Source organism: Mustela nigripes, chromosome 13 (genome assembly GCF_022355385.1).
Source record: "Mustela nigripes isolate SB6536 chromosome 13, MUSNIG.SB6536, whole genome shotgun sequence".
Classification (NCBI taxonomy): domain Eukaryota; kingdom Metazoa; phylum Chordata; class Mammalia; order Carnivora; family Mustelidae; genus Mustela; species Mustela nigripes.
In genome coordinates, this window is record NC_081569.1 from 30,778,165 (window position 1) to 30,790,165 (window position 12,001).

Here is a 12,001-nt window from a genome sequence, read left to right on the forward strand (position 1 = left end):
ATTGCACCTCATGACCAAGACACACAGTGCCACCTTGTGGCTGATTTTTCAAGTGCAGGAAGTAGTAGGATTTGTAAATCCAGGTAGTGGCTCCATGCCCACACTGATTTCTCGTTTTAAATCTGTGACAAAATTTACTACTCTCATTTCTTTTAGACGAGAAAACTTAAGCTTATGAAGGTTAAATAAATTCTGTTTACAAAACAAGCAGAGTCTAGTCTTCTGACTTAGTGTTCTTTCTACTCCTTCAAGGCCTGTATTCAGAAATCATAAACTTCATTCACAAGTGAAAGGACAAAAACATGACGGTCTCCAAGAATCTTCCTTTGACTGTTCCCTAGATTTATTCTGTCCACTCCAAGTCACTGCTCTCACCTTCGTCTTCGTCTTCGCCATACCTACCACGTGCCTAGATTAACTAGATTTGTTCCCAGACTTCATTTTTCTTGTCTTTATGTAGTGCTCATAAACTACTAAGAAAAGCCATTTAATAAAATCACAGTGCACACTTGCTCAGTAGTCTAGAATGCTCCTTTCTTAACTGATTATGTCCAAATTCTTACTGGCATTATGACATTTGGCTCCAAGCTTCCACTTTATTATAATCTCTTACTAATTCCTACCAGCTCTCTGGGCCAGTTAAGTTTTCCTACTTTTCCCACTCATCAAACACCAGACATGCAAATTAAATTGGATCTTCCTTGTACCTCCTCTTCCCTTATACATCCATGCCTTGTCTTCCTGCCTGACAATTTAATTTTAAATCAAAGTGACAGATTCTCATTAAAAACAAAATTACATATAGTTTTAAAAAATCCAAATGTCCCAGTTTTGTCTCTCCTCAAAACCTGTCCTTCCCTGACACCTAAATGACCAGTATCTTACCAGATCTCTTCATGTCAGGTTTTCTCAACCACAGCTGTGCTTTCAGTGGGATAGTTCTTTTTTGTAAGGGGCTGCAGGACGTGTATCAGCATCTATGGCTTCTACTCACTGGATGCCAGTAGGGACCCTCTCTCATCTGAGCTTTAATACCCCAAAATGTCAGCAGACATGGCGAAGTGTCCACTGAGGGATGGGGGCAAACCATCCCTGGCTGAGAATCACTGTTTTAGGCATTTACATGCACACCAAAATACAGATATGTCATTAAAAAATTCCTTCATATGGATATACATATATTAATTACGTGCCCATTCCTCCATCAGTGGGCACCGATTTTTCTTTTTCATTCTTACAAATAATGTTAGAATAAACATTTTTATGAGTGCCCTATGTATATGTAGATCTGTTTTCTTTTTTTTTTTTAATGTTTTATTTATTTATTTGAGAGAGAGAGAGAATGAAAGAGAGTGCATGTGAGGAGAGAGGTCAGCAGGAGCAGCAGACTCCCTGCTGAGCAGGGAGCCGGATGTGGGACTCCATCCCGGGACTCCAGGATCATGACCTGAGCCGAAGGCAGTTGCTTAACAAACTGAGCAACCCAGGTGCCCTGTAGATCTGTTTTCTATAGAACATCTAGAAGTGTTATTGTTGGGTTATTGTTATTGATGGACGTGTGCATTAAGAAGGTAAAAAAAAAATCTGCCAAATCACTTTCTCCAAGGGCTACTCTTATATTGCCACCAAAAGCCAAGAGCGGATTTCTTCCCATTATTTGAACTTGCTTAACACTAGATATTATCAACTTAAAATCTCTGCAGCCTTAAAAGTAAAGAAGTTTCACTTTTTGTATCTCCCAGACCATGAGCAACAGAAAAAACCTTTTTTAACTTTAATGGGTTTTCCATTAACCTCTGCTAATCAATCTATTTGTACCACTCACCTCTTGGGACATTGTCTTTTTCTTATGATTTGTAGGTGCTCTTTATATAGACTAGATAGCAGCACAATGTTTTATAAATGTTACAAACTTTTTCCCAGCTCATCACTTGATAGCTTTTGTTTATGATATTTTATCACGTGAAATTTTACACTGCTATGTAATAAACTTTGTCGATCTCTCCTGTTGTGGCTTCTGGATTTCCTGTCTTCTGTTAAAAGGCTTTTCACACTCAAGTGATAAAACAGTTTCTGCATTTTCTTCTAATACATTTATGAGCCTTACAATCTCTTAATCTGCCTATAATTTATTGCTATATATAAGACAGAGATATAACTTCCATTCTTTCCACAAAATGGAGTTAATTATCTCAACATGATTTCTTGAATAAGCTATTATTTTTCCATTGATTGAAATGAATTTATTCATTTAACAAGTAATTATTTAGTCCTACTATATGCTAGGCCCTGTTCCAGGTGCCGGTGATACTCTATTGAATAAGACAGACATAAGAAATAGGTTAATTAAAAGAGAAGACTGCAGAGTGTTAAAGCATTGTGAAAACAAAATAAAAGCCAAACAAAACAAAACAGAAAACCACCCAGAACAGGGTGATGTGACAGCAGTAGTCTTCGGGTAAATGTTTAATAACCAGCCCTGGTTTGTAATACTTGTCCCAGTAAATACTCATGCCATGCCCTGTTTTGAGCTACCATGTTGTCATCGGGTCTGTAAAATTTCCTGAAACTTTAAAAACTGGCTTGGGAACAAACTGGCTCCAGAACACCACTGTGTGATAGGACTGAAGGGGGCTAAGTTGGGGAGGGGTCTTCAAGGAAGGCCTATGGATGTGTAATCTGAAAAAGACAGATGCAAAGCTAAAAATAGTTGTTTGTGAGGGAAATACATTTCTGATAGAAGGAACAGCAAAGGCAAAGGAACCGGAGTGGAAAGAAGTTTGTTAATCTGAGGAATTACTAGGTGTTCTTTCCTTCTGTGAAATACTACAGAATTAGCAGTGCGATATGAAAGATTACTGGAGACATTTTAACACAGATGCCATTTGGGAGTAATGTCTTGCCTTTCTGTGTCTAGAACTATGTTTCTTTATCTTTATAACTCCCAAGACATCTGGTACAATGTTCAGAAAAAACATTGTTCTGTGAGTAGCTCCATCTATCTGGCTCAAATGAGGTCACACAGACTTCTCAAGAGGGTTAAATCAAGTGGTTTTGATGGAGGTTCCGATCCTTGTGGAACTCGACAGTCTAGTTATTAAATACAAAGCTTATCAGATGTAAGCACCCTGGGAGAGACACAAGCTTTATTTCATGCTCAAGGGCCCTAACCAAAACAGGTATTTTAGCTTTCTTATTTTGGTCTGAAGAAATCTACTTGGCAATGCTAAGAATACATAGCGTGTGGCAAGTTTCTCCTGAAGGTTTTATAATTGGGTTGGGAAAACAACACAAATACACATAAAATAGCAGAAGAGTAACAACTTATGGCAGTAAGAGATCATGTGTTATCATAATTAAGTGCCAATATTAGTGGCATGAACACATAAAGAGAAAGGCTGTATCTGCTGAGAAAGGTAGAGAAAAATGTGTGCGGGCGTCCTGGGGCTTAATCTGGGCCACAAACTGACTTCAGCTGGGAAGGGGTGAAGTGACTGAGAGAACACACTGGGAGAAAGACAGCACACAGGACAGGAATCAGACAAGTTCATCAGAAAGGGAAGTAAAGTGGGAGGAGAGAGGTGGAAGGCTGGACAGACGCCACAAAGCTGGGTGATGAGTAAAGCGACCTGGGGATTCTGGACAATGTCCGGTAAGCAATGAAGAAGCAATGTGAGCTCCTGAAAGAGGTGGAGATGGAGAGGAACTTAATGAAAATGCAGTTAAAGAAATAAGCTACTATCACTCTTGTGTCATCCAGGAGACTCTCCGGCGAGCTCAGCGGCCCACATCCACATATGGGCGCAGGCATTTACGATTACTGCTCTAAGTTAAGTCCACCTCAATTTCCAGAATCTGAATGTTCTAAGTATAAACCACATCCTAGTGGCTGTGCTGACCAAACCGTATGAAAAGAGAGGAGCCTAGTTATATACCAATACTTCCATCTAAACATCTCTATCTATACCACACCCGCACCCCAAGTTGTTCCAGAGACGCAGGAAAGAATGAATACCAGGACTTCGGTCTGATTGGGATAAATTTTAATGACCTAAAATTGGGAAATATGCATCTTTGTGATCATTTTTTTCTGGACCAAAAACTGGTACAGATTCTGCACAAAAGAAGCCAGGGTGAGCATGACTGGCCTGGGATTGACCAAAACGCAACCAACCGACTCCGGAATATGGACACTTACCTAGCAATCCCCTCCTTGGTGTAGAAGACAGAGTAGGTAAGGTTGTCTCCATGAGGATCTGATGCAGGTGTGCGCCACGTCAATTTGATGAAGCGGGTAGAGACCAGGGAGGCCACGACATCCCGAGGAGCTGAAGGCAGTGGTCCCGTTGTGGCTGGTGCTAGATGGTCAGTAGTGGCACTGGTCAGTGAAGTGGGAGGTAATGTTGGGATGGCAACATCTTGTCATGTGCAAACATTGGGGAATATGAAGGGCAAACCACGACGGTTTTAAAAAAGAGAACAGAAAAAACAAAAAACAAAAAAGAAATAAACAAAACCACGATGGGAAATAAAATAAAATGAATGAACATAAAAAAGGCCATTAAACTGAAGGCTAACATGCAGGCCGGGGTTAACTACTGAAAACTAATGGGCACTATTCAGACACATCACTGTAGAGCAAGTGGACTTTCTGGTCACTATCATGGTTGTGAGCAGGGGACAGGGAGGGTGACGGCTGAGAATAAAACATCTCACAGAAGGACACAGCAGTGACCAAGTAATTTTCTTTAATTCCGAAAGCAGCACGCAACATCTATTAAGCTTTGCACATAGAAGTCTCCCCTGTGAGAACACCTCAGTACTTTCAGCTACTTGATCAAATACGGAATAACATGTGCAGTCTGGATGACTTTGCTTTGGACACGGGCCCAGGCTGTCATGACCTCCCTGCAGAGCCGGTGTCTTCAGCTCTGCGGGAGACACAGGAGCCACATCTTTAACTTTATCTCGTATTAAACCCTGTTCTCTGTAATTCGGCAAGACCAAGGCAAGTCTGACAACCTTCCTCAAGTCACTAATATTTCATTTGCTACTTTTTCAAGTTTAACCACAAAAACATAAAAACATGAATCAAGAATTCCAAAACCACAGTACTTCTAGGAAGCTGATCTGTTCGATACAGTGCTCCCTGCAGTATATACTAGCATGGCCTGCAGACTCAGGAAGCGGATGGAGATGAAGCGGCGGGAGGTCAAAGCCCCGCTCATCAGAAGTCTCCGTTTGTACACTTGCAGTAATGGGTAACTGTGTTACTCCGTAAGGAAGTCCACTCTGCTGCTGGACACTTCGGATTTTCTCAGTACTGAACCCAGAATCTCCTGCATCTTGGGGCCAGAGAGTAGAAGTATAATCTCACAATTTTTAAAAAATATTTTATTTATTTATTTGTGAGAGAGAGAGAGAGAGAGGAAGAGAGCATGCTAGCACAGACAGAGTGGTAGGCAGAGGCAGAGGGAGAAGCAGGCTCCCCACCGAGCAAGGAGCCTGATGTAGGACTCCATCCCAGGACGCTAGGATCATGACCTGAGCTGAAGGCAGCCGCTTAACCAACTGAGCCACCCAGGCGTCCCTAATCTCACAATTTTTAACTAAAGGAGTTCGAATAAGTTGTGTGATAACCTTAATGGGAAAATTAGTAGAAGAGAGGCAGAGAGGAAAACATGAAAATTATGGACCTAATTTTCAGTGAAACTGTAGGTCAATAACCTCCGGGAAAGGCCTGTGAACTGAGGGGATCTAAAGTGAGGCAGTCCACTAACTCTGCCAGACCAAGTAAGTTCTCTAAGGGAGTACAGAGAGGATCAAGCTGAAGTCGTTACTTCAGTGGGGGAGGGGCAAGAGTCATCCAACAGCTACAGTTTCTACATGGCACTCTGGCTCTTCATGTGGATGCCCTGAATCCTAACAACAATTCTATGAAAAAAGCAGTCATTTTATTTCTGTCCTCTATGTAGAGACTGACATTTAAAAGAGCTAAATCGCTCATCCTAGGTCACAGACAGTAAATGACAGACTGTTAAAATCAACACTGGTTTTCAGTTCCTGAGGCCTCTGTGTTTAGCCAAAACGAGTTCTACTCAGGCGGTGCCACAGTGGGCAACTCACTCACTCTCTCTTTTCCTCTCCTCATGAGAAAGTACACTAAAGAATACAGAGTGCCATCAGAATATAAGACTATGAAGTCCTGGAAGACACAAGTCCACACTCCACTGACCCAAGTGTCCATGTTGTAAGGAAGTTACATGTGAATGGCCAGTAAGGTCTCATGCTTATTCCTGATGCTTCGACAGATGTGTTGCTTCAGAGAAAATACCTCCTTCACAGCTTTCAGAGTTCTTTTTCATCAATGATGTTGGTAATTCACACAGCAGCCGCATGAAGTAGGGTGGGAACGACAGGATTGGAGGCGGGGGTGAAGGTTAGAAAGGAATCAATGACTCCCAGGTTTCTGGCTTGGGAGAACCTGTGGTTGGTTGGCGGTGTCACTCATGGAGAACCGCAACATTAAAAGAGACTAGAGACTGACGGAGAGATGGCAAATTTGGTTCTGAACATGCTGGATCCAGAGTAATGGTCCAAAAAATGTGTGAGAAGCCACTGGAAATATGAATCTCTGATTATAAAATTAAGTCACTAAAAACCCTTAGAGGGAAACGGTTCAAAGAGTAGCCTTAACACAGTCCTGCTTTTTTGCCTCATTTGTGTGCCTATCCAGAAACACACTAAGGAAAAGCCACTTCCAAGTCTGACCTGACTTACTAAGCTAGGTGTTTCCCACCTCTCTGCTGGCTGGAGTGGAGAGGAAATTCGTTAACGTGAGAGGCAGTATAGCATACTGAGAAAAGCCCAGGATTTCAAGCACAAAGACCCTGTGTTCAAAACTTGACTCTGCCACTTCCTAATAACATGAAGCTGGGCAAGTCACTTAGTCTCTCTGATCTCAGTTACCTTGTGTATGAACTGGAAACACTCCCTAACCACATCCCGGGCTGATGGGAACCACATGAACATCAGTAAGAAAAGGAAGCACTAGGTACACATTATCACCACAATTCGCTCGAATGGATGAAAAAGAGAAGAAGGTAAGTATAAAGGCAACCAGAGGGGAATGTAAGCAGGAAGGACCAGGGGACAGACGTAATGGGTGATAATCGTCAGACAGGGAAACTTTAGTTAGCCTACGGACCTAGAGCATACATCTATAAGTTCTCAGAGGCACTCCCATGTGTATTTTTCATGTTCATGATGAATCACGCTAACCTATAAGCTCCTTGAGGACAAAATCTGTACCTGCCTCCTCTTGGCATCACTTATTTTTTTTAATTTTTTATTTATTTATCTGACAGACAGAGATCACAAGTAGACAGAGAGGCAGAGAGAGAGGAGGAAGCAGGCTCCCTGCTGAGCAGAGAGCCCGATGTGGGGCTCGATCCCAGGAACCTGGGATCATGACCTGAGCCGAAGGCAGAGGCTTTAACCCACCGAGCCACCCAGGCGCCCCATCTTGGCATCACTTATTGTGCCTATGTATACCCTACATAATCAACAAATGTGTATTTATTGAATTAATAAGTGGAAGAAAATTCAGAGAGAATGTTGGTGCAATGGAGACCAGTGTTGCTAGAATATCATCATACACGATATTTTAATCTTTCTAGTTGATTCAAAGCACATATAAATAACTATATAATTATGTTATATAATCATTTGCTTTGCAAGTATATTTTATCAGTTATACCTAGAATAAAAGTATTAATAATGCCAGGTCATCGTAAATGATTCCTAATTAACTATGGGAAAAATGCATGTCCATTCTGGTCCTAGTGTTTTACACCCACTTTCCCCAAGTTGGTTCTTTTTCTGCTGTTCCAGGTTCTAGTTGGGCGGGTAAGGGAAGTCTCATGTGACCCCAGAGAATCAAACACACAGTCACCAGGATCAACAGCAAATGATACAGATTGGGACTTCAGACTTCTAGCATGACCATTTGAGGATGTCAACAGATGTTCTTCCCCAAAACAACTACAAGGCTGGACAAAACTGTCAAAGACTGGAAACTGGCCAAAGGCATACAACAAACCAAGAAGTATTTATTTGTGAAAATTACTGCAGTTCAAGTAAAAACAGCAAGTGGGTGCCATTCCGGCCTGCAGCTGCTCCAAGCTCCCCAGCTCTGCGGGAGCAGTTGTCAACACAGCAGAGCAGGCCCTGGAAGCTGGTGGTCCTGCCGTGGCTGTCAGAGGGCTCACTGATGTGAGTATGGTCAGTCGGAGTGTAATCTCAGTGGCAAGGGAATAGGAAGGGCCAGGGTCTCTGCCAGCTGGAGGCTGTGATCTTCTGGAGCACAGTGGGCGACAGATTGGCAGGATTTAAGAGGGAGTCTGGGAAAGTGAAGAACACTAAGAGGGCTCAAAGGTCATAAGGACGTGCAGCAGAGCCAGCAGTAGGTCCTGGGGACCCACATATCTCTGGCCAGCAGAACCTATGTGTGTATTGAGAGGACCAGTGAGGGAGCCCCGCAGAAAACAAAAGCTGAGGCAGACTAAAAAACAACCTCCAGTTTGAATGCATGCCCTGAACCACACCAGATCCATCAGCTCAGAATAGAAGGCTACTGGCTTGAGGGGTCTGTGCACAACTTCTGATCTTTGGCTAAACACTAATCCATATAGACACAAGGGTTACCCCTAAAAGCCAGGCTTAAGGATAAAAACAAAACAATTAAAAAAAAATAAGGAGAAACATCAGTGTTGCAGTGTGGGGAAGATGGATGTCAAGGATTTAGTCCAAGCCAGCTTAGTCCACAACAAGATAAAAACAGCTCTGGGGAGGGGAGGAGGAGTCAGAACCCACAGCTGCTACAATACGCTATCCCAAATATCCAATATTCAACAAAAAATGAAGACACATACAAAGAAACGAAGTGTGGCCTATACTCAGAGGCTAATGTAAAAAATACAGTCAATACAGAAGGTCTCAGGGGGTCTCTGGATATTAGATTTAACAAAGTCTTCAAAGCAACTGTTAAAAATATGTTCCAGGAACTAAAGAAAACTGTCAGGAAACACACAGGTCTGCGATTACCTTACTGATGAGCTAACAAGACAGGCTATTATGTGTCACGGGCACTGGCAGAAACACAAGTCTTGCATCAGAGACAAAACTTTATTACTCAAGGCAACAGCAATAGCTAGAGTTTCTTGTTTGTTTTCATCAGCTCCCATGCCCCACAAGCTGCACAAAGGCAAAGCGAAGGCCCCGGATGGATGTGTACTCATGCAGCAGGTTGCTACAGGAGAAGACCCCTGAGCTTGAAGAATCCACCACTTCCACAGCAAGCCACAAAGAAGAGGCCTGCAGTGGATATCTAATTTCGTTCTGTTGTGATCAGGCACACACATTGTATGGCTGCAGTCTTTTAAAATTTCCTGAGACTTGTTTTACATCCCAGCATATGGTCTATGCTGGAGATTGTTTTGTATGTGCTTGAAAAAAACCTGTATCTGTAGTTGATGGGTGGGGATTCTAGAGTATCAGTCAGGGCAAAGTGGTTGTTAGAGTTAAGTCTTCTATACTCTTAACTTTTTCTAATTGTTTGAATTCATTTTTGAGAGAATATTAAAATTTCCAATTATTACCACTAAATTGTGTATCTTTTCTTTGAACATATCAATTATAAATTACATATACATCTAATAACATATACATATACATCTAATAACAGAGCCCCAAAATACACAAGTTCAAAGAAATATGGGGAGACCCCTAGTTTTTGGAAATTAAACAATTCACTTCTTTATTAACCCAAGGATCAAAGAAGAAATCACAAGAAAAATTAAAAAAAAAAAAAATCTTTAGGGGCACCTGGATGGCTCAGCGGGTTTAGCCTCTGCCTTCGGCTCAGGTCATGATCCCAGGGTCCTGGGATCAAGCCCCACATTGGGCTCTCTGCTCAGCAGGGAGGCTGATTCCCCCTCTCTCTCTGCCTGCCTCTCTACCTACTTGTGATCTCTGTCCAATAAATAAACAAAATCTTTTTAAAAAAAACTTTAACTGAATGAAAATAAAAACACAACAAATTCAAAATTATGGGATGCAGCTGAAGCCATGCCTAAAGGGAAATTTAATACCTTTATTTAAAAAGAAGCTTCACATGAATTACCCAATCTTTTACTTAGTGAAGAGTGTGTAGATCTTAAGCATTCTTTTTTTTTTTTTTTAAGATTTATTTATTTATTTGACACAGATTGAGAGAGAGAGATATCACAATCATGATCAGAGCTGAAGGCAGAGGCTTAACCCACTGAGCCACCCAGGTGCCCCGATCTTAAGCATTCTCATAAACACACAAAAAGTAACCCTATAAGGTGATGGGTGTTTTAATTAACCTTTTAACCTGATTGTGGGAATCCTTTCACCATATATACATATATCAAATCATCATGTTGTACACTTTAAATATATTACCATTTATCAATCATACCTCAATAAAGCTGGGAAAAATTAAATTGAATAATATTTTAGCCAATTAAAAAAAAAAGACACAAGAAATTAATAGAACACATAAGTTACCTAAATCAAGAATCAGAGAATGAACAATATGACCAACGATATAGATTGGTAAGTTACAAAGTAAAATTATAAATTTTATAATTATAATTATAAAATTATAAAAATTATAAATTATTTAAGCCAATAAATCAGGTCACTCAGAAGAAATAGAAAAACTCCCAGAAAAAAAATTACCAAACCTACTTACAAAGAAACACAAAATCTGGGTAGATCTATAAAAAATAGAGACATTTGACTAGTAATTAAAAATATTCCTGCACAGGGACACCTGGGTGGCTCAGTTGGTTAAGCGGCTGCCTTTGGCTCAGGTCATGATCCGGGTGTCCTTGGATCAAGTCCTACATCAGGCTCCTTGCTCAGCAGGGAGCCTACTTCTCCCTCTGCCTCTGCCTGCCACTCTGTCTGCCTGTGCTCATTCTCTCTGACAAATAAATAAATAAAATCTTTAAAAAAAATATTCCCACACAGACAAGTCCAAGTCCAGACAGCTTCACTGGTAAATGCTATCAAATATTTAAAATAAGAAATAATACTAATCCTTTACAAGTCTTTCAGAAAACAGAAGAGAAACACTTCCAGCTCACTCTGTGAGGCCAATACTACTCTAATATCAAAGTCAAAGAAACTATAAATAAATATCCCTCCTGATTGCAGATACAATAACTCTTAATGAAATACTAGCAAACCATATTTGGTAACACATTAGAAGGGTTATACAACATGACCAAGCAGGATTTATCACAGGAATCCAAGACTAGCTTGATATCCAAAAATCAATATAATATACCACAGTACAGAAAAAAAGAATAACTGATCACTTTAATAGATGCAGAAAAAGCATCTGACAAAATCAAACACCTACATATTCATGATAAAGACTCTCAACATACCAAGAATAGAAGCAAAGTTCCCCATCCTGAAAAACATACAGTGAAAATTACACTAAATAGCTAAAAATTAAATACTTTTCCCCTAAGGTTGGATATAAGGCAAGGGTGTCAGTTCTCATTTCTCATATTAATAATCACTGTACTTAAAGTTCTAGCCAGTGCAGGAAAGCAAGAAAAAGAAACAAAGTAAATAAAGATTAGAAAGGAAGAAGGAATATTGTTTTTATTTGTGGATGACCCAATTATATTTGTGTAGAAAACTCTAATCAAAAAAAAAAAAAAAAAGCTACTAGAATTGATAAGTTTAGTGAGGTCACACAATGCAGTCAATATACAAAAACCAACTCAATGTCTACACACTAGGCGTGAACAACCCAAAAATGGAATTAAGAAAACAATTCCATTCATGATAGCATCAAAAAGAACAAAATATTTAGGAATAAATTTAACAGAAATGTAAGATTCGTACCCTGAAAACTACAACACATTGCTGGAGAGAAATTAAACAACATCTAAAT

The 12,001-nt window shown here is 40.5% G+C and overlaps 1 protein-coding gene across 9 annotated transcripts in view; it reads right to left on the reverse strand.

The window, feature by feature from the left end:
* Positions 1–12,001, reverse strand: part of NEO1 (neogenin 1) — a 237,766-nt gene that overhangs the window by 58,585 nt on the left and 167,180 nt on the right. For 6 of the 9 annotated variants that reach the window (XM_059371880.1, XM_059371878.1, XM_059371877.1 and 3 more), the window contains exon 8: positions 4,199–4,418. In XM_059371880.1, coding sequence (XP_059227863.1) covers positions 4,199–4,418 — 220 coding nt within the window. The remainder of the gene's footprint in view (positions 1–4,198; positions 4,419–12,001) is intronic. The other 3 variants (XM_059371881.1, XM_059371883.1, XM_059371879.1) reach the window with 1 other exon arrangement.